The sequence below is a fragment of the Pezoporus occidentalis genome, unplaced genomic scaffold (assembly GCF_034315485.1).
Source record: "Pezoporus occidentalis ecotype Australia unplaced genomic scaffold, CSIRO_AGI_Poc_V1 ctg39, whole genome shotgun sequence".
Taxonomy (NCBI): Eukaryota; Metazoa; Chordata; class Aves; order Psittaciformes; family Psittacidae; genus Pezoporus; species Pezoporus occidentalis.
Window position 1 is genome coordinate 5,032,395 of NW_026915713.1, and position 23,112 is coordinate 5,055,506.

At 39.9% G+C, this 23,112-nt stretch overlaps 1 protein-coding gene across 7 annotated transcripts in view; it reads left to right on the forward strand.

Annotated features, from left to right (window-relative positions):
• Nucleotides 1–23,112, forward strand: part of CEP85L (centrosomal protein 85 like) — a 142,711-nt gene that overhangs the window by 34,700 nt on the left and 84,899 nt on the right. For 4 of the 7 annotated variants that reach the window (XM_062632429.1, XM_062632428.1, XM_062632431.1 and 1 more), the window contains exon 2: nucleotides 13,398–13,559. In XM_062632429.1, the coding sequence (XP_062488413.1) occupies nucleotides 13,398–13,559 (162 nt within the window). Of the gene's footprint in view, nucleotides 1–321; nucleotides 474–13,397; nucleotides 13,564–23,112 lie in introns of those variants that run through there. The other 3 variants (XM_062632430.1, XM_062632433.1, XM_062632432.1) reach the window with 2 other exon arrangements.

A 23,112-nucleotide genomic window follows, 5' to 3' on the forward strand; every position in this document is an offset into this window, starting at 1 on the left:
AAAACTAGAATTAAGGTGCTCAAAATGATGTGATTGACATTCCATAAAAATAGCCTGTATCCCTCTGCTCCTAGAGCCCTTGCAATGTGATTTGTTCCTCTGGCAAATCCCAGAAGACCCCTGTGTTCTCATACTTAACCCTTGTTGGCAGTGAACATGGCACATATGGATCTGAAGGGTTCTGTAATGGTGTCACAGTCAAAGCGCTAGCAACAGTAAGATCACAACACACTGTAAGGCCCACAGGATGCTGCCTCCTTTGAGTACCCATAGACTGGATGCGCAGCTTCACAGCACAGGTGGGGAGGTGGGGCTGATGACACACTTCTTCATCCTTTGGGGTGGAGGAGGACAGAAATCCAGTGGTTTTATCTGTAACAAGGTTTATTGGTCTGCTGTTGGTCTGCAGCGGGGAATGTGCTAGCTCTTGGGACATCTTGAGAAGGCAGGTTTATATTTTCAGGCTAGGCAAGGTAAAAAATGGTGAGTTAGTTACTCTTACCAAGGGTAGACTTCAAATTGCTTGCCAGTTACAAGTGTGTGTGTGTATATATATGTATATGTATGCACACTTATGTATATGGTGCGCAATGAAGATTGATTGCCTGAGCCTAAAAATCTTACATCTGCAAGACTGGCTGCTGGAGTGTCCTTTGCTATCTTCCGCAGATCACAGTGATGTGAATGACATTCTGTGTTTTAGTGCTAGTGAGCAGGAGTTAATTACTTCTCTTCAAAAGCCATGCCTTTTTTTCCCCCCGCCCCTTCCCTCCAGGCAGCTCACTTTTATGGGCATAATATCCACTCTTTTTAATGCATATAAAAGATGAATGCCTTAATTGCTTATCAAGAAAAGTGTGGTAGATGTAAGAGTGTGTTAAATTGTTGGTCTTAGAGGTTATCAATTGTTCTGATCTCTTGTATGTTAAACATTTGCTGACTGAGTATAGACATGTGGTTTCGGTAATTTTGTGCTTGTAAAACTTTTTAATTAAAAGGAAGTAGTAAGTTTAATGATTTTTGAGAACAATGCTTTGATTTTAAGTGGGGGTGCAGAAAAAGTACATAGTAAAAAGCAGTCTGAGCCATTGTGTGCAGTAGTGAATAGTGGTGAAAGATGTGCTAGTTAGGGTAAGAGCACCTGGAGTTTCTCCAAAGAACACCTAGGATTTATGTCCACCAAATATTGCTTATTAAGGTTGCAAATTATTTATGCTCAGATTTTAACCACACATTTAATACTTGTTAAGAACCCCTGTGTTTCAAAATACGGAGAAGTTGCCAAACATAGCAATAATGCATGGTGGTAAGAATAACTGAAAGCCTCCTAAATCAAACAGATCTTGCATAACTTGAAGTTGTAGCCGGAGGTGATTATCTGTCATTGTTGGAAGTGGAGCCTGTTTGTTATAGACAGGTTAGTTAAGGAAAAGAGGGATGGTACTACATTTGTTCAGTATAAACTTTGCCTTTTGTATTCTTTGGACGCTTGTTCTTGTCATATAACTTGCCTGTGGTTTAAGAGTTGAAGAGTTAAACTAACAGCCAAAAAACAGCCAGCATGGGAATTGACAAAGTGCTGACTTGGTTGTAGTTGTTAGTAGTCTCTCAGATGCCCAAATGTGTCTTGAAATTGTACACTGACAATAAAACAGTCTCGTTGCAATTGCGATTAGCTTTAAAACATGTTCAGTGTATTTGCTGTGTGATTCAAAAAAGGGTCTTTTTCCAGCTGACTGATGCAGTGGGTTAACCTTGGCTGGCTACCAAATGCCCACCCAGCCACTTGTTGCCCCTCAGCAAGACTGTAGAGAAAATAAGGTGGAAAAGAGATGAAGAAAGGGAGATGATTTACCAGATACTGTCATGGGCAAAGCAGACTTGATCCTCTGGTCAGCCCATGGCAGCTCCTCTCCGCTCCTTCCTCTATGCTGTTCCCCTGCTCCAGCCTTGTCTCTCTAGGGGCTAACAGGGAATCTTGGCTCAGGTGCCCATAGCTCCTTCTCCTCTCCTGCTCTCACATCTGGGCTTGCAGGCCTGTTTCTCATACGTCCTCCCCATCATTGCTCCCAGGCAGTGTTTCAGTGTACTGAAGTGTAATAAGGTTCTGGTTTCTGTCTTGGGCTCCCACATGAGAGTTTTCTTGCTGACTACTGCAACTTGGAGGTTCTAAATGTGATACATGCGACACTGCAGATCAGCTTCAGAGGCTCAGGTGGATAGCTGGGGAACAGGAGGAGGACATGCAGCTGAGAATAACTTGTGTAAATATACTCACAAGTGTGCTTAGGTTTGTGTTAGTCCTGATGCATCCTCCCTCATGTGCCCTGAAACTGCTGACCCCTGTGGAATCACCCCTGAACATGTGAGCTTTCCCTGGGCACTGTTCTCTGCAGCGTCTGGCTTGGTTGCCTGTGCTTGAACATCCTATTGATTGCACAGCTTTGCTCAAGTGACCTTCTTCTCTGCAGCCAGGCATCCTGTAAGTGGCACTGCATCTTTCTCTCGTTTTCCTTGGGTTCTTTTCTGTTTTTTTGAGACTCAAATGGCCCTCTGTAAAAGAAAGGCAAGTACTGAGATTTTATTGTTTTTTTTTTTCTTTTTTCTTTCAAGGTATTGATAGTCCCTAAAATGTGGGAGGATGTGACAGAGAAACTCTCCCTTCAGGCAGAAGGGAAGAACTTATGTGGGTGGGTTGCAGGGCATGATTTCGTTTCGTGGTGAAGATTATCTAGTGGATAGTTACTTCCACCCTTCTGAGTACCCCTGTTCACGTATCCTTATCAATTCCCATGGGCTCACTCTAGCACTTGCTCAGCCTTATGGCAAGCTAATTGAGGATGCTTGTCCAGGAGAATACTAATGTTAAATAAATACTGAAGAAGAGATTTACAGGTGCCTGACCCACACATCATGTGAGACACTGCTGCAGGAAAGTGTTGGGTGGGTGCGGAATACCTGGAGTCAAATGGGCTGACTCTTCAGTTATCTCCTGGATAGTGGAAAAATCTGGCGGAATCTTGCTTTGCCACTCCTGATGACATCAGGAAGTATATAGCTAATCCACAGACGTACTGTGAAGGCCAAGGAAGATTGAGAGAGGATCAGGAAAAAGTGACATTAATTCCATTGGACAGTGTAGCTTCCACCAATTAGTGGCCTTGCGTACAGGTTTAAACAGGTCCAGAGTAATGGGTAATGACTGGAGAGGTAGGAGGAGACTATCTCAGTCTTGCTGAAGAAGAGCGGTGCCAGTAGTGTCAAGGAGAAGTCATGCTTTATTCATTTAAGTACCTGAAGTAGACTTACTAAACGTGAGTAGAAAAGCAAATGATGACTTCTTAATATGTTAAGAGACCTTTGGTGTAGTACTTGGACAAGAAACGTCTTGAATCATCCTGGAGTCACATCTGAGATTCCTTATAAGGTATACTTATGTTTTTAATGTCTGCTTTACTCCTTTTGTAGCATAGTTTCCAGATGGTGTGAAAAGTGGCAACTTTTTCAAATGTTTCTGAATAAATAAGGCTTTTTTTTAGGCATTTTTTTTTTTCGGTATTTCTTTAAAAGATGGTATTTTCTCTCCTGAATGCCTGCTGTACAGCAAAGCTATTTATAAGTTTTGGCAATTCTTTGGAGATGTTCTTATAATTGAAAATTAATGCTTTGTATCAAAGTTTAGTGACCAGCACAGAGCAAAAGCCCCATGGTTCTGTGGGTAGTAAGAAAACAAAGTGGGAGTATAGTGACCCAGCTAGAGGCACTAAAAGGCATTGAAAATACTATTAGTTAAACCTTTATCACTCTAGCAAAAGAGATTTCACAGAAAACAAAGCCAACATTTGCAATCTCAACATCTTTCTGTTCACTTAATCATCTGAAATACCAAACTGATGCAACAAGGGCTTTGTGTGGTCAGTGGAATTATTGTAATGCCAAGTTTTGGTTTAAAACTGATGTAGGTGTGCTGATGGAAACACAAGAAGTACTGGTTTGAACTGGGAGTATCCTAGGTAGGGTTGGTGGTGTACAGTGTGAGGGATTTTTTTTTTTCTTCTTTCTTTAAGCTATTGCTCTCTCTTTTTAAATTCCAGAGTACTGTCTTTCCTTATATTGATTATGCGTGAGCTGAAGCTGAGGTTAGGGAGAAGTTGTCCTGTGACATGTGCACTGGAAGACTGTAAGAAAAATCCCCATATGACTTAAGTGAAGCCACTTAACCCAAACGTAACAATATGGGAACTCCCTTACATGATGTGCATACTTCTGTTTGTTAGCATGTACTCAAACTATAGTCTGGGTGCTCAGTCTCTGGTGCATCTGTATTAAAGTAGGTCCTGTTGTGTGTAATAATGCACATTAGACCTCTGAAAAATGGTGGAAAAAATTCTATCATTGTTATACATGAGCGAAATATTTCGGTGATAATTTTTTTTGTGTGTGTGTGATGTTTGTCTTCATTTATTTTAGCATCAAGGATGTCTTCAGATCTGATACCTGATTACAAGGAGGGGAGAAATCATGTACTTTGAAATAAAAAAGACTGCTAGACTCCTTTATTTGATCCACTTTGGTACATGTGGGAACTGCTTAAACAATGTACAATTTTTTGACGCATTCTAGCAGCTATGATTACTTCATTTTCCCCCATGCTTAGGGGAGCTTGTATTAACTCTTTAAAAAGAAAGAGGGAGGACAGAGGTAATTGTTTAAGAAAAAATGTTGGAATGACAGAGTTTGGAGGGAAAAAAAACCACAGCTTACCAGTTTTTGAATACCAGTAAAACATAACTGCAAGAAGGGCTATAAACCTAGATGGTAATCTGTGAATATTAGCTTTTTTTTTTTGGTAGGAGGATTCAGCCGGTCACCTACAAGTACACAGCTTTTTAACAGACTAGGAACTGACTGCATGTCCTCAGGGCCTGCTGTTTGAAGTTTATATTATCTTTAAGCATAACTTAATATATTTATTTTCCTAGAGGTTCCCCTCCTCATATTGTAAGTGATAAACTTTCCAAGTTTAAAAGGTAGCCTTCTTCTCTGCAGTTACTCTATGGAAGTGAATGGAAACTAAGAATATATTTTTGTGTTTCTGTGGGGTGAATAGTACATTGACTCCAAAGACAAACAGGCAAGCCAGCATAGCAGGCATGAGGTAATATATGTAGTCTGTGTGCCAAATGTGAAATAAGAAACATCTGCAGTTTGTATTTTGAAGTTCTGTTTTATGCAAATGCTCTGTCTGGAAGCAGAAAGCTCACAGGAGTGCCATCAACAATTGGACTGAATGCCTGGTCTTGCTTCTGTGAGTGATGCAATAAAGGCAAACTTCTTTCTTTCCTGACAAGGGTAGGTATTTCATCGTTAGCCTGACATTAAATAACTACAGCGAAGTGCTGTCTTGTATAAAAATTGTGAAGTGTGTTACAGATTTGAGTTTGTTTTGCATACTTTGTAGAATGGAGATCAGGAAAGTGAGTCCATTATTAGATATTGTGTCAGTCTGAGGATTTTGCTACTTATTTAGCTAGCAGAATGCTGTGTTGAACAGATTTTGCTCTCTGCAGCAAAGCCAGCAGAGATTTATGCCTATCTCACTCCAGTTTAGAATCTGCCTTAATGTGTGATTTGGCAGTAGGGGTAAGCCTAGTTACTAGCTGGTTGCTGCTAGGCATCAGAAGTATGCGTGTATGTTCCCACTCCCTCCTTGGCAATGCTTCTAGTCTGACCCCTTGCTGAGCCAGTTTAAGAAATCAAATTAGCAGATAACCATTCTTGCAAGCGGGAACAGTTTGTTCCTGAACCGCTTTCTGTGAGGACTGGAGTGGCCGGGCTTATGCTGGGGAGGCAGCAGTGAGTATGTGTCTGAGAGGGGTGACCAGCCTCTGCATAGCAGCTGACCACTAGATCTGATTAGCTCTAATGTCAAATAGCATTCTCAACTCAAACCCATTTTAGCCGGGGGTGTTAGGTAGCCAGCTGGACTCTGATGGAAAGACAGAGCTGGGCACCTCTTACTTTCTATGGGCTTGGCGGTGGGGGTTGAGAGAGAGCAAGCTAGCTGATTATGTCCTCAACTGCCATGGCAAGGTTTTCTAAAGCTCATCTGTCAAACTGATGTATTTATTCTTCTTAGCTCCCCTTCTCCCATTCTTCCTTGCATGAGAAACCTTGTAACTTGTTCTTGTTGTAAAGTTGTAAGAAATTGCAACTTATGGAAGTTCACACTGAAGTAGTGTTTTGTATGGAAAACAAAGGTTTTATACCTATAATTATCATGGAGAGAAATGATATATTTAGCCACTTCTGGGGGATGTGGAACCAAAATAGTTTAACTGTTATTAGGAAATTGCAGAGGCAAAAGAAGTCTGAGGTTTTGTGACACTATTTACTTAAAATTTATCATTGTGAAGAAGTTGGAGCAGGAGTTTATATTCCTTAAAATAAGACCATGGTCAGGTTCATCTAATTGATACTGCCAATGAGGCATATGTTTACTTAGAGGATTGTATTTTTAGGAATTTCCTCTTCGGGTTTCTCTTCTTTTTTTTCTCCTCTAATGTTTCAAGATTTTTCCCCTCCCCATAAGTGAATTCTTTGTATGTCCTTTGTATACCAGGCAGTATGTTACCAGGCTGTATAAATAAAAATATTGGTCTGTCTTAATATTCTTCTGCTTAAACTCTTGCATGCCTTTTCTTCTTTCATTGCCTCTCTATATCTGAACGTTTTTATCTTTCTTCATATTTAGGATTTCTCTAATCAGTTTCCAACTGAAAAATGAAGAGAACTTAGTTAACTAGCTTGCAGGCTCTGTCAAGATAGCATGCTAATAAAGGATGAGAGTCCTCTGGATGAATCATACTTTAGCTATCTGATGCTATAAAGTGCTATTGAGAAACTAAAATGTAAAAATTCAGTAGTTAGGGCTGTCATTTCATCCCACTTTGCCCTGCTCCTGTTTGCACTGTGATTAAGCTGTATCATCCACCTACTCTGCTGCATTCATGTGAGACGAGGGACTAGGACCTTCTGGTATGTCAGTTCATGGCCATCTGCTAGAACTTCCTGAAATTTCACCACCTCCAGAGTGTTTGTTGAAAAGGGCCCCAAAACTGTTACCTGGCTGCCTTCCTTAAAGCACCAGAAACCCTCTCTTACCAGTGTACTGCTCATCTCAGCAGAGAAGACATTGCATTGTAAACCTGGAACTTGTGTTGGGCATGTGTATTAAGTTGCAACTTGTTTTGCAGGAGGATCACAGGGATGGAATGCATCTAGCAAATGTCTGTCTAGGTGTTAGGGTTGGGATGCCAGTTCTTTAGCATTATTTCAGGAGTATTTATTTGATCATGTAAGTGGTTGTTTGTTTTTTTTTGTCTGGGTCTGCAAGGAACATTCATGTGCCTGGTTCTTTTTATTCAGTCAGGATATCAGATTGAATGAATCCAGCCAAAGTTTTTGCCTCACCTTCTGTTGAAGGAGCTTGCTGTTGCACCATTCCATCAGCTGACCGTCACCTTTTTTTAAAAAGAACCCTGCTATATAAATATGTTGGTGTGACATCTACTTTTTGGAAAGGATGTTTTCCGTTTTAAGTTCCCCTGCCTCCATTTCCTTTTCGCACTGTTTCTGTCATCTTTCTGCAGTTGAAAAAAAAAAAGCTTAATTATCAGCAAAGAATTGTTGTGCATGAAACATGCATCAAAGTAAGGTTTTATTTAATCTTTCAGCAGTAATGATCTTGCAGCTATGATTAGTAAACCTAAAATGGTTTTCCAGCTAAAGTATGTTTACTGCTACAATACAGCAAATAGTTTGCTGAGAGACCGTTTGTGGGTTTGTTTGTAGACTCTTCCCTTTTGAAGAGATTATGGTTATTTAGCCAGATTGGAGAGGGAGAGAGTGCAGAAGAGAGGCTGAAAAACCTTGAAGGATTTGTTTGGGGGCTGGGGAAGGGAGAAATTGCAACTGCAAAAGCTCAGCAGCATCAGGGGACTGTATGAGTAGGCATGGGGGAATCGATTTAAAGTGAGTTGTCTTCTTTCAAAACACTATTGTAGGATCTGCTAGCATAACTAGTAGGGGTTTTGGTAAAGCTGTTGATGGTGAGGCTGAGCCAAGTAACTTTGGCAGTGCAGGTTGAAAGGACTTTTTCCTTGGAAAGAGCCTCAGGCAGTCTTCAATGCCATTGTGGCATGAAATATTATTGTACAGCCTGGTCATATCTTTGGGCTGGAATGAGCTTTGCATAGTTGTCAGGTTTGTTAGTAGCAGCATCATTTGACTGTATAAATTTACACTAGCTGTCACGGGTGATTCACTTCTGGTCACAATTTATGTCAAAATCATGGTGTGACTGTCAGGATACTCAAGTTAGGATGTATCTGCTGTGAAACCCACTTTTGCTGTTGCTTTTCATTCAGTGTCTAGGTAAAATAACAGTATCATAGCTGTCACTTAAAATAATACTTCGCACCTGAAAGCATGTTAGAGGTATTTTGGGAACCAAATATAAAGACAGTGGTGTCTATTATTTTTGTATGTCATGTGGGATCTGTGCATGCCACTGAAATTAGAGTGGTAATGATCCAGGATTAACTGTGTGCCTTTCTGCCAGCAGTAGCTGACAGCAAAACATTATTTTCTGTAATACACAGAAAAAGATACATGTTTTTGTGGAGTGAATTTCAACTACTGTTCTCTTTTAATAAGTGATCTACTTCCTGCACTTTACATACATAATTGTTAACTGGTCTGTTTTAAATACCTAGGCTGGAAACACAGCACTATGCCAATATACTTAACTGGCCACATCCAAGGACACAGTCAACTGTTTGTATAAACAAGGCTCCTCCTGAGATTTAAGATCTTGGATGTATTTTATTTGTCATTTTTGTCATTGAAAGTTACAGCCAGATACAATGAAACTTCTTTTCTATTAAGTCCCTTGAAGGGTAGATTTTCCTGACCCAGTAAGGAATGATCCTAGTCAGATGGCAGTATACAGTTGATCAGCACAAATATCTATCAGAAATCTTTGCTTTTCTTGCCCCACTCTGTGTTTTGGGCGATGGACAATAGCTGTTGATTAGCAGATTTGAGGTTAGAGCAGCAGGGTAAAGCAGGTGTGCTGGCTGAGCGGTGTAGGGGCTCCCGTGTATCTTTTCACGCTTGATTCTTTTAGTGTAGGCTGTTTGCTGCGTGAAAGTCTGTATATTTACAGAGAGCCGTTGAAAAGGAGATCGGGGAGCATAGAACAGGATGCACAGCTATTGGTGATATTTCAGGATTTAGCTTGGGTGGGCAGTTTCAAATAATGAAACTAGTAAATGAATTCTTAAATAATGACTTGGACTAATGGGGTCTATCAGGTCTTGTTTTATGGGTTAAGTTTCCTCACTGCAGTTTGTGTAATTGTCTTCCCTCAGCAATGGAGAAGGGGGTTTGCTCTCTGGCAATACGAATTTTGTACATATGACTTACTGTTGGGTGGTAATTATTGAGTCCATTTCTTCTGTCTTGTTGCTTTTAGTTGGCCTTTTGGCCTGTTACAAGAGTGGGTTCAGTTAGCTTTGAAAAGCTCATTTTCATGTAGACAGTTTATTTTTGTAATGGCTTTTGTGAAAAATCACCATTATGTCCGCAAGGTAAAGCTGTGCGGATGCACAATGAAACATTAAAAGTTGTAGACTCCTCAAATATGCCTTTAGCTATCTAAGAAAAACAAACCAACCAAACCCCAAAACATCCAGCCATAAACCCCCAACCAACAAAGCAGCATGTTTAACATCAGGGCTTCTATGGGAGGCAAGGAGAAAAGTGTGTCTTGAGGTGATTGTATGCAACCATGTTCTGATAACATGTCTAAAATAGGCCAAAAAGCACGTACTGTTTATCTGTTTATATCTGAAACCAGTTCTCTTTCTTGGGACATATCCCTTTTAAATGCAGAGGCCACTCCTGAGCAGTAGAAGCCCAGTAAGGGAGAAAATTGGGCCATTTCACCCCATCCCAGCCCCCCTCCATGCCTCTGTGTACAGGATGGCTTTGAGGGAAAGGTGTGATCCTAGTGACATCACCGTAGGTGTGCTCCTGCTGCACACAACCAGCTGTGCATTACAAGGGGCAGTGAGAGGGAGCACCTGAGTGAAGAGACCCTTCTGGAGGCCAGAGACTTGAGTATTTCCTTGGGGAGCCAGGTGGGATCTGGCAGGCCTGTGCTGAGCCAAAGCTAACAAACTCTTGATGGCCTCATGGTGACCTGTGTAGCTATGGATGTGTACCAGCACTTACCTCGTCAGGCCTGCCAGCTTAGGAATCAATGTTCATGAGTTAACTCTGAAATGCTGAGATGTGCCTGGGTGCGAAGTTGCTTCAGGTAGTGTTGCATTAATTCTCTATTGTGCCAGCAAGTCCTCCTGGACCTGTGCGTCAGCACCACATGTGGAGTTTGGGATATTGCCAAGCTGGCTGCATGTAGGTGTATAATTGAGAATACATTATAGTGTGGTTTTTGTGATTTTTTTTTTTTTTTTTTTTTTAATTTCCTCTGTTTACAGTACTTGTAGAGATCCCCATGGGGATGAATGTCTGCCCCCTCTGGTATGTTAATTGTTTTTATTGGGTCTGGTAGTCCTGTATTGTTGCATCTTTTGGGATATACTGCAGCAATATGTTTAGAACTTGAGAGGCTCTGATGAGATATTAGGAGAATCTTCTTTGCACAGAGGATGGTTAAATGCTGGAACAAGCTGTGCAGAGAGGTTGTGGAATTTGTGTCCCTGGAGGTGTTGAAGACTCAGCTGGATGGGCCTTTAGCAGTCTGATCTAATGAGGCTTGCTTTGAGCAGGGGGTTAGAGTAAATGACCTCTGAACATCCTTTCCTATGTAAATTACTCTTGTTCTGTGGTATTTTTACCTTTTGCTGCTCAAAGTTTCACCACAGTGGAAAGTATCTCTCCTTTCTCAGGGACTGCATATGAATGGTTATAGGTTTACATACTGAGCATTTGTCTAACCAAGAGATCTGAAGAGTTTTGCACTTAATGCTGTGTTGATTTAATTTGCCCTAGTGGTAGCATATCTGATGTATTTCTTTTAACACTCTTTTAATGCCATAAAACCCGAAATGTCACTAAAGAATCATTTTGTGGAGAACATTATAATGAAGGGTAAATGAAACTAAATTTATCTTCTATAAATGTATTTTAAATGTCTCCTGAATAAGAACTGTCTCTGGCTTAATTAGTTTGGGCTCCCCTAAGTCAACTTCACTCTTGCTGGAATACCTAGGTGCAGCTTTAGAAGTATGAAGGTGGAAGTCTTGTGGAAAATAGGCCTATTTAGAGGAATGGATGATTCCCAAAGCAGCGAGAGTGTTTAGTGAAAAATGTGCTGGATGGTAGGAGATGAAGTGTCCCAGTTTCCATTACCTGTATGTGAAACTATTGTGTTTCAGTATGTTAGATGATGACAGAGATGGTATGAAGAATGACACCTGGAGTGGTATTCAGTTAGGATTTCTGGGACATCCTTACAGGGTGTGACTGGTGAGCCATGGGTGAACCACAGGCAGTTGTGTTCATGTCTGGCTCTCCCGGTCTTCTTTTCTACTGCCTTATCCTTGGATTTGAAAGCTACTCAATGGAATAATGAAGAGTTAAGTTACTTTTGGGGAGGAAAAGCAAAAAGTTTAAGGAAGACAAGGAAATACATTGCACAAGCTACAGCTAAAGTGGAATGAAGGGGAAGGAGGATCAAATGATTTTAAAGACCGAGAAAAGATAGGAAAATATGTTAAAGGGAAGAAGAGGCGGTAACCTCAAAGGAGAATGAAGTTGAGACAAATGAGATGGACAGGCACACTTAAGACCTCCAAGAACCTACTTACAGAAAGTAGGGTCTGTTAGATGTCATGCTACATTTAAATGGTGCATACAGTAAGGAATTATATACTGTATTCTTCAATTTACAAGTGGTTTGGTGAGCAGCTGCTATCACTCTGGCTAGTAGGTGTAGTGATTTGGCTGCTATATGGGGAGTATGTATACATATATATGTGTGAGTTATAGGTATACAGATGTGTTCATTTTTACATCCTTTTCTAAACCATTAAATTTATTGGGAAACAAGTACAGCTGGAAATAGCTATGATCTGCAGATGTCATTGCAGAGGCAAATTGCTGTTACAACTTTGGATGGATGTTGCTGAAAATGTTTAAATGACCTAAAAATAACCTCATGTAGCATAAGGGACATTGTATGTGCACTGATACTTCTTCATGAGTCATTTCCTGCTGAAAGTGTTATGCAAAGCTAACTGCTAGAGGGGGTGTATGTATGTGGTTATATATAAAATAAGGAGCAGGCTGTGCATTTTTACCAAGGTGCTTTATGTGGCTCTGCTGGCTTGGAGTGTGAATGTGATGAGTGGTATTCTGCCTATAAAGAATGCTCAGCTTTAGATATTGGCTATTGGAGATTGTGATGGCCCCTTGGGGGTGTACTCTGTGATGTCTTTTCCCTTGAGACTGACTATAAAGTAGGCCACACATCCTCAAAAATTCCTTGAACAGAGGAACTATTTGCTGCTCTAAATTGTGCTTTACAATTTAATAATTTAATGATTGTTTAAAATAAAATAACCCAAATTAAATCATTGGATGGATAGATGTATCACAAAGATAGCATGTGTGCAGCCACTGTGTTCCTGCTTGAGTTGGTAGTCTGTCTTTTAATAACTGAAAACTACAGATAACAGTGAAACATTATGAATTACTTTAGATATCGGTGTTAATGATGCAATTGCTCCTTCATTTAACCACTTAGGTCATGTGGTTTATGCATAGTTGGGCATGACTGCATTTCACTGGCCAAATCTTCAACTGCTTTCTCTCCAAAAATTCATTCATCTCTGACTGTATTTAAACACTTGCAATGCAAAATTCTGCTGTGAGTTGAGAATCAGTTTTAGAATAGGAATTGTGTTAAGTGTCCTGTTAAAGTTAGTGCAAGAACAGTTTGGAGGTCATATTTTTTTAATAGCAAAAATGTATTTACTGGATTTTTTTTTTTGGAAGCTTCCACCCTAGGGAAAAGGATTTTAATTAAAAACAACAAAACAAAACCAATCAAACACCAAACCAACCAGCCAGCCAAAACCCACAGCATACACAGCTCCCCTCCCCAACAACAAAAAAACACCAAACACCAGCACCTCGCACCCCCCCCCCCCCCAAACCTACAAAAACTCTCAACCCAAAACATTGGCACAGTCTGGCTCCAACCTGAACTATGAAACCTAAGGTTCAGTTTTCATTTTGACCACTATTTTATTGTTGATTTCTGTATTGTATCCATAATGACAGACTTCTGGCTTCCTTCTTTATAGGCTCAGATTATTCCTCAGTGGGATGGTTACCTGGTACTGAATCCCTGTGGCAGTCCACAACTATTTCATCAAGCAGTCAAAGCAATCCTGTCAGAAGACACAGTATAGCTTCCGACAGCGGGGACACTGGGATTGGTACCTCCTGTTCTGATAGTGTGGAAGGTGAGTTGACACTGTTTTGGATGTTTCCGAGAGAGAAACAATCCAAAATGTTTTAAAGGTACGTCTCCCAAAATAACAGTACTTTTGCAAACCTGTTGAGCGCATACAATTCTTTGTGTTCCTGGCTGGACCAAGTAATTGTTTTGGTGAGGTTTAATTAATTTACTTCTGCATGAGTTGTATGTATTAACTTGCATCTCTGCCACAAAGCCGGTACTTGTGTTGGATCTTTTGATAATCGCAGTTACAAAAAGTGCCAGATTTGTACAGAGAAGTAATATCCTGTACTACAGCAGTTGATAAACAAGTGGTAAAAGCAGAACAACTTTTGAGAGAGTTGATGAAAGGACAGTGCTTTCTGGCATGTATTGTGGGTGTCAGGAAAGAAAGCTTGCTCATTGTGGTTGGGAGGAAAATGGGTGTGTTGCCTTCTCACTTCTTCTGGTGGGAGGTGTTTGCATTTTATGGCATGGCATTTGACACAGAGTCAAAGATCTTTAAGGAGAATTAGCAGTATCTATAGATTGTTAAAACTTGTTTTGGAGTAAATCATGATTACTCAAAGCTGATCATATCAGGGAGGGTTTCAGCCTCTAGGATAGCATCATCTCCGTAACATTGGCACCCTTCCTATGGAATGTGTCACTGAATTAAGCCAGAATGAGAAACACTAGACAGTAGTAAGGCTTGAGGTTCTTTTTGCACAGCCTTATTTCCCACTAAGATTTTCCAGACTAAGGTGATGACAGGAGGACTGTGGTGTATTTTTCTGTATCATCTTTCTATGTCTGGTAAATTTTCCAAAAGGGGTAGTTGAAGAAGAAAAGAGAAATTAATAGAAATCAAGTAAGGAATGCTGAATTAATGTAAGGGACAGAAGTCACTACAGGGGGGCTGAGAATTCCTGAAGAGAGGTTCATGATGCCTGAAGAGTTAAGTATGTCAGGCCTCTGTGCACATGAAGAAATCCTTTCCATGCTCTTCCTGCTGCATCTGTCAGTTGAAAAGGAACTCCACAGGAGATGCCTCATAGCTTGCTTTCTGTTTCCTTTAATTTCTAAATCTTTATCAGCTTTAGCAAAATAAAAATTTTACTCAAGTAATCAAATTCTTGGATGTAAAACTGAAATAGTAAATTGATATTAAAGAAAAAAGTAATAAATTTTCTGCATTAAGAGATGCAGGGGGAATAAAGCTCTCATGATGTATATATGTGTGTGTGTGTATATATATATATATTTTCAATCAGATTCGCCCATGTGTTGCACAATGCTATTTTAAGATGCAGAATTTGAATTAAAAACATGCTCTCCCATCCCCCATTTGAGGGCTTCCCCATTTGAGGAGTGGGAGAGGAAATGAAACAGCACCTCCTCATCAGATGTTGTCCTGGCTAAGAGAACAGACCAGCTGTTCCTGGGGACAGGGAGAGAGGGGGATGGCACAGGAGTACAATCACAAGTTTGATAGGCAGTTGTTACTACTTAACTCTGATTTGCATGCTTTTCATAGATCATTGTTACGAGCTACATTTAGGGTTTGTCAAAGCAAAAGAAGGGAAAAGTTGCAACAACAGGTAGTTCATGAAGTTTATGCCTCTGGTGATGATTGACAATGGTCAGTTCTGTTGTATCTTTACTGTTACCAATTTCCTGCCACCTTGTTTGTAAAACTTCCAGTAGCAGAAAATAAGATGTTGAAGAAAAAAGGGGAGGGAAACCTAAATGTAAATCAAAAGTTAACGGAAGGAGCATGTGGCAGATTTGGAAATGGAATGTGTATGTACGTTTATAGTGGAAAGTGCATTTGCCTATGATACCTACTTGTCTGCGTCTCTCATGCTGTCCCCACATCCACAAAAAGAGTATCATTGTGATTTGTGGGACTGCCAGGCCCCACTGGTAATTGCAGACTTGATGCTGGCCATCTGTTCTCAATGTGGTGCTTGGGAAGAAGCCATTGGGGATTTTTTGGAGGGGAATTTTTTTCACAAGTCAGCAGATCATTACAATTTTTAACAATGCTTAGAGATGGAAACATGGCCTTGCTTTTTCCTTTCTATCATGGCTACTAAAAATCAAAGCCTTACTTTTAGAATTAACATCTGCCTTAGTTCTGGAAGTGCAGGTGAATTCATTTGTGCAGATGTGTAGTTACTAGTGCAGGGAATGGAGCTCAGATGCATTTAAAATCCGTTTTACTTGTTTTCTTTGTATGTTAAATGTTTCTTCAAATTAATCTCATCCTTCATTTCATGAACACGTGTTCTTTCTGAAACTGCAGGGCCTAAAAAATAGGGCCAAGTAGCTGTTGTGTTAGGCTTGAACTTGCATGGTTTGGAGACGAGATGGGCTTTAACAAAGACAAGAGGAAGATTTTCTGTTAAAATGTCTTCAGTTGGTTGTCATATGTTGTATTGTGCAAAGGTAGGAAAATCAGGAAATAAAATAACTAGTGGGGTTCCATTGTTGAAGTTGAGCAATGTTGATGTGTGCTGGGGGAAACTGAGGAGAGAAATTTAGAAACTGTAAATGCAGGGATGTTTGTTTGGGTAGAGTAAGTCTAAATATGTTAATTTAGAGTGCTCTTAATGTAAGGATAAAAAAGCATTTTATGTCTGTGTAAACTACAGTTAATGTGGTTGCTTTTTTGTCTGTTTGTTTCCTGTTGGTAAGTGGTTCTGGATTCAGGTCAGCTTTAGAGTGAGATAAAAATAAACACTGTATTCTGTATGGAGCAAGAGGAAGAGATTTTAGTATGGGTTTTGCCAGATTCTTCTAAGTTCTTTCCTTTTTAAAGTTACCTTTATCTGTAACTCAGCTCTGTTACTAGTGTTCTGCCAGACTTGCACAGGACAAGCTGAAAAGAGTTTATGCTTGGGCATTGGTTGTAGCTAAGTCTTCAGAAAAATCTCATTCTCTGTTTAGAAATATGGAGGAAGTGTAATGTAGAGCTCTATGAAACTTAAACTTCCTGCATTTCTGGTAAAATAGGAGGTTTGTGTTCAGGATAAGTTGTGTAGAAGAGGAGGTTTTAGTTGGTGATGGGCAGCTGATCAACAATCAGTAAAGACTATCTGAATGGGCTTGTTCTTGTTTTCCTGGCAACTCTAAAACTGGCAGACATAACATTTATGGCTTATGGTTACTGGGACAAAAGATGGCTCCCAACATCAGACAGCTGTAATGTGTGTAGTCCTGTAGGTTTAGGTTGTCTCTTGAACTTCAGGCTTTGACCAAAAGATTAGTTGTTACTACTTCAGACCTGAAGCTAAAAGAGGAAACAAGGTTAGGGACAGGTGGGTGTTAGGAAAAAAAGCCTCTCTTGTAAAGAAAAAGTGAGGGTATAAAGTTGTGAAAACTTTGAGCTATGGGAGCTTGTGTCTTCAGGCAACTTAGACTTTCAAATGGGAGCAGATTGTGGTAAACGTCTAAATTATGACTTCTCTCATTCTCTACATTAAATGCATGGTCTAGATTAAAGTGCTTCTCTTAGAATTTATAGTGTCTATTAGGAAAAAGGTGTGGGATACAGTATGTAAATATGCAGTGCATTCACAAAGCATCATGTTTCCTATTCTCCATCAGTGGTAACAGAGTTTAATAACCAGTGTAACTCCTGTGCCAGTTGTCATCAGTCTCTGCATAACCATTTCTTTTCTTTTTTCATAAGAAACATGAAGTTCATATTTTCATATTTTTTTGAAACTGCTTTTATTTGGGTTACCTAATTAGAAAATCTGGTTCTTATCAGAAATCATATAGGCTGTAAACCCCAGCAGAGCTTTTCCTCCTGCACAGATTCTAAGTTTTGCCTTTTGGACAGGAGGGATAAGAGCTTGGCACTGATATGACAAGTTACAGGGCTCATGACTTTGGCAGCCAAAATCTTTTCCACTGTCAGATATAAGCTTGCTATGCAGTCAGAAGTTCCTTGTAAAGCAGATATTTATCCCTGACTATTAAATACTATTCTTTATTTAACCATTTTGGGTTGCAAATTAATAGACATGACAATTCATAGAATATTGCTTTCTTGGAAAAGAGAGAGGGGATGCAGAGGCTCAGAGTTACTACTCTTTTTACTGGGGAGTTGATGTTCCACTAGTTTAATGTTTAAAAAACCCTTCTTGATTAACACCACCACCCCTACCATTCCACTCCGGTAGAAATGTTGATGTAGGATGGATGGGTAATTGTGTCTCTTTGTTTAGAAACCTGAATAAGTGTGGTCTGTTCACAATATAAAACCCTGTTCCATAGCTTTGTATAGAGGCTGCCTCGGGGAGAGGAGTTGCCCCCTGAGCCACCACTTGTGTATAGGGAGCTAGGTATAGCATGCTTGATACATTGTCACTGCGTTTTGTGTAGTTTAGTCTTCCCTGGAACTCCTAACTGAATGTTTTAGTGTTATGGGACCCAGAGCGGTCTCTTGTCTCTAGTTTGAAGCAAATATGTTACCTTTTTGACAGATTTTAAAAAAAATCTAATTAGTTCAGTTTAATTGTAGCATTTCTTGGTACACCAGGGAACACAGTACAGCCAGCTCCAAAGTTACTTGATTTTGCTGTTTCAAGCACTTTTCTTCCAGCAGGTCTCAATCATGGTATTTTGACACTTGTTTGGGTATTTTTTCTTTTTGCTGAAGGAAAAGAGAAAAGTTAATAAATGGAGCTAATGAATGTAGTGAAAGGCAGAATTGAATTTCAGGAGACAAAACCTATCTATGAATATCTTGGGGGGATTCTTTTGTTTAGCATGTCGCTAAAGATAATGCGATTGAGAATGTGTACAGGCAAATCAAGTTTGCACTTCTAGTTTTGATGTCAGAAAGGTAAAATAGCACAAGGATCCTAGATCTTGTGAGCTGGAAATGTAGTTTGTGTGCATTGTCTGCTGTACTCTGGAATTTTAGATGATGACAGATTTTTGGAGAAATCCCTGAGCTTAATCGAGTTGAGATAAATATCTGTGCCTTTGGATCCTGGCAAGTACTTGCTTAAGTTTGAAGTAGGTTGGTTATTTGGAGGGTAGAAAATAGTTGTTTGAGGCATTCTTCCTTGGTTTCCTTCCTCCCTGCTTGCCAGGTCTCACTTTGTGGAGCTGTGTCCAGCCCTCTCTGAGTCAGCCTTACTGTGTTACTTGGCTATTATCTATTCTGACAATCAGGAATGTGCACTTCACTTAGGCCTATATTAGATTCTCTTCTTTGTAGAAGAGGTATTGTCATCCCTTGCTAGAATGAAATGTCTATTTATGTATGAATGGAATAGAAATATTGTTTGGAACTTGGGTTTTTATTTTCTGAGGTTTTTTTTTGATAGGATTTTGACAAAATTTAAACCTGGGTTCTTTCAGAATTCTAGTAACTTGTTTCCAGGATTTAGTGGATAGGGGGAATAAATTTCCACTAAAATAAGACATGGAGAAGTTGCTTCAAATGAGAATGGTATACTCCCTCTGTGAACCTGTGTACTCTGAATTTAAAATCAGCTTGAGCTAAACTAAAGGCACTCACTGCTTCCACATTTGAATGTTCTGCAAAGAGAAAGAGGTGCTGCCTTAACTCATACTTTGCCTTCTTTTGCAATAGCCTCTCTGTCGAAACAAGCTCGGGGTGTGCACATGCTCATATTGTCTCACATCAAACAATACTAGCAGGATGTTTCTCCAGCTAGCTAGTAGTCCTTTGTCTAGTGAACTTGGTGAATTTGGTCAATTTTGCTGTCAGCTAACATCAGTGCTTGGTTTTTAGGAAGATGACTTCTGGTCTAATAAGAAATAACTCGGTGAAAAGAAATTGTGATTACTTAGGATTTGGCAGCATTCACTTTGCTACTGTGCAAAAAGTTATTTCTATCATATCTATTTTGGAAGCCATGTTGGAGTTTATATTGGAATTAATGGGGTTTAGAAGGTGTGAGGGCTTGTCCCCTGCTGGCAGGTAAGCCCCCATGCAATCTGACAAACTGACCCTTTCACCAGAGGGATGGGGGAGAGGGTCAGAAGAGCAAAACCAGGGAAGACCCCCAAGCCCCTGGGCTGAGATAAAGACAGTTTAATAAGTGAAAGGAAGGGGGGATGGGGGTGGGGGGTGGAAATCAAGCGATGCATAAGCACCACCAGCAGACCTGTGTCCAGCCAGCCTCTGAGGAGCAAATACTTTGGAAAAAACCTGCCCCAGTTATATATATATAGTATGGAATCTCTTTGGTATTTCAGGTCAGCTGTCCCAGCTGTGTCCTCTCCCAACCCCTTATGCACCCCCTTGTTGGGGTGGTAGGGGCTTTGATGTACTCTTCAGTAATAGCTAAGATACTGGTATGTTACCAACATTGGTTTTGCTCACCAGTGTAAAACACAGCACTATAGGGGCTGCTGTGAAAAAAAAATTAACTGTCCCAGTTATAAACCCAGTGCAGTCTCTGCCCCTTATTCCATATCATTTGTGTCATGCTCAGATGAAATCTTGGGGATCTGTTTTTAATGTGTCCTGTAATCTACGTTTTTGGAGTGTAGTGGATATCTGACATTCTGATGGGAAAACAAAGAGCCTCATAGAATAATCTTGTGTATATTTAGGCTACAATCATGAGACCTGAGTATACCAAGCATTATACATCTTTGCTGAGAGATTTCATGAAGGACTTTGCACTTTTCCTTACTACTGCTACATCAAAGAAAACTCTTGGGCCTGCATTCAGCAGCTCTGTAACTTGGGATCTTGTGAATCAAACAGAAGTGAGATCAGTTTCAAAACAGTAAAAGAGAGGAATGTTTTGACCCTTAAACCACCTTTGTATGAATACTGGGAACGTTCTATAGCTACCCAATATTTAGTGTACATATTCAAGTAGCATTTGTAGCCTTATCTGAAAAAATCACTGTCCTCCTTTTAAATCCTTTTCACTACAGACAAAGCAGTATGCTTTGTGGTAGACTGTAGTCACTTCGGATGTAGGCAGTGAGTTGCTTATAGCCTGCTGCAGAGTGAGAAAAGACCTGTTGCTGCTGCCTGGAGTTCTGGCTTGGGACCTGTCAGGCCAGACTGGTTGTATCCACCCCCAGAAAGGTTTGTAAGTCCCTCTTTCTTTTTTTTTTTTTTTTTTTAAATTAACAGTTTTACAACAACACCACCTATTTCTGGAGGTCTTATGCTTGCTTTAGTCTTTATTCAACAGACCTGTTTCTACCTTAAAATATTCTCAAAGAATGCTTTTTTTTTCCCTTAGTGTCAAGTCCAGTTAGTGTGTTTAATGTCATCCTTTATTTTAGCTGTGATTTCAGTGTACTGATAAGCAATTTTAGTAAAAAACCCTTTCAAGTAGAATGTAAAAGCTCCTTATTAAAGAGAGCCTTTTTCAGGGCCTCACTTGTGGTCCTATGAGCTTCTGTGTTAAGTAAGACTTTTTACATCAGTTTTAGCGATATAAAGGCAGTAGTGAGAAACAACAACATACAGAGACTGCTCTTACATGAAGCGTATTTACTCCCTTCTCATTTCCTTCATCACTGTCTTTGTTCAAGTTAGGGGAATGAAGTGTTGGTTTGAGAAAGTGAGAAACAGTCAGGAAATGACAAGTCTGACAAGCTAGCCTAGATTTTGGGTGGAATGAAACAGTTTGAATTGCGGGCACTGGTAAGGGGGAAAAACCAAACAAGCCTGAAAGAATGCTTGCCCCTGTACTCATGGTTTTGGAACTTGAGGATTTGTGTCATTCTTTAGGTACACTTACATACTTGTAATAGCTGACCTACCCAGGTTTACAGTTCTTCTGTATTTCCAGCAAGTGTAAAGGTAACGTCATTAATTCATAGTAAATACAAGAAGGAAATAGAAAGGTGACTGGGTGCTGAAGTGTATTAATCATAGAATCCCAGAATCAACTAGGTTGGAAAAGACCTTCGAGATGAAGTCCAACCATTAGCCCAGGACTGCCAAGACCACCACTAAACTGTATCGAGGCCCTCATTTTGGGTCTTAATGGAAGAAAAAAAAGATGTTCCAGTGCAGAAGTGTATAAGCAAATTTAATTTCTTTGTTAGGTTGTAATTTTGCTGTTCTTTGTTCTTACCATTAGCAAGGTTTTAGAGATGAGGTGAAAGAAGGTTCAAAATCTGTTTCAGAGGAACTGGTATGAAATACAGTCAGGAGATTGGAGGTGAGAACATCTCATGAGATGTTCCTCCATTTGAAATGTAGTTTTATAGCTGTGTACAAAAGATAATATTGTAGATGCTATTTTAAAATAACCTGGAAGAAGTCTGTACGTACTCTGAAGAATGGTCTTGGTTACACAAAACTCAGACAAGTCCTTTCTCCAGTTTTTGCCAGTGCCATATAAACTGTTTACTGTGTTCATTTGGATGTGCCAAGTAGCACCACGTGACCTGTTGTGATGTGGTATTTGAATTGAGAGCTGCAGTGAATTTGGAACTGGGCTGAAATAAACTTGTTGCTTAGGATTTGTTTTCTTGTGGCTCTGTTAAGGTCTAGACAATATCTGTAGTGTTGGTACTTCCAGGAGAAAATATAAAAGCTTAAAAACTGGAGGCCCTGTGTTCCCTTCTGGCTTCAGGATGGTCATTGAAATGTGGCAGTGCAATAGCCTTTTGATTGCAGGGCAAGTTGGGACCTTTGTCTGTTTCTCCCTTTTTTCATTTGAGAGAAACTCTTTTCACATCTAATTTCCCAATTAAAGAGCAAACGCACTATCCTGCAGATAGGACATCTGAATATGCTGCAGGTTTAAGCCAGAAAACGTTAGGGTATGTCTCAATAAAAAAAAAACCTTTTCTTGCCTCGTGTCGTGGTGACTTATCAGTGATACTGAAAAAAGAACGTTTGAAGTTCAGAAGGGTAGGTTTTAAAATGTGGGGGGTTTAATATATATTTGTATTTGTACAATAAATCTTGCCTGCTGCTCTTCAAACTCCTCAGTTTTCTGCCTGTGACTTTCTTTTTATTGCACTTAAAATTTGGCTTAAAGTTAGATCCTTTTTGTCTGGATATAGATCCTGGACTTACTTTTGTCCAGAGTGATATTTACTCTAGAAGGTAGAAGTTGAGCCTCATCCTATGGATGTCAGAATGCTGGTTCCTGTGAGAGGAAGCTTGTCTTGATTCAGCTTCAGTTTGCTTTGTTTTGCTTTTTTCCTGTTGCTGGCATTTGGTAAGTTTTTATTTTGCTCTTCTACAACCCCCAGGCAAACTCCACAGCTCTTCTCTTTACTGTGAACTGCTGTTCCCCACCACCACAGTTATAGCAAATCCTCTCCTGAAGTGACCACACGGAGCCTTTGGGAAGCTTTGATGGTTTATTTTAGTACCCTCTATTGATAATAAACATCTTAAAGTGTTTTCTCACCTGTTGACTACTTTGAAATTGTTGGAGGGGAAAAGTTTCCATTAAAGATAACTCTTCCACTGCAATTTTATGTTCTTGTAGTTTTCCTGTGTAATTGGCTGAAAAATTGATGCCTCATTCTGCTTATGAAAACAAGTACAACTGATACATAATGATTAGCTTTTCAGTGATAATTCAAGCTTTTTC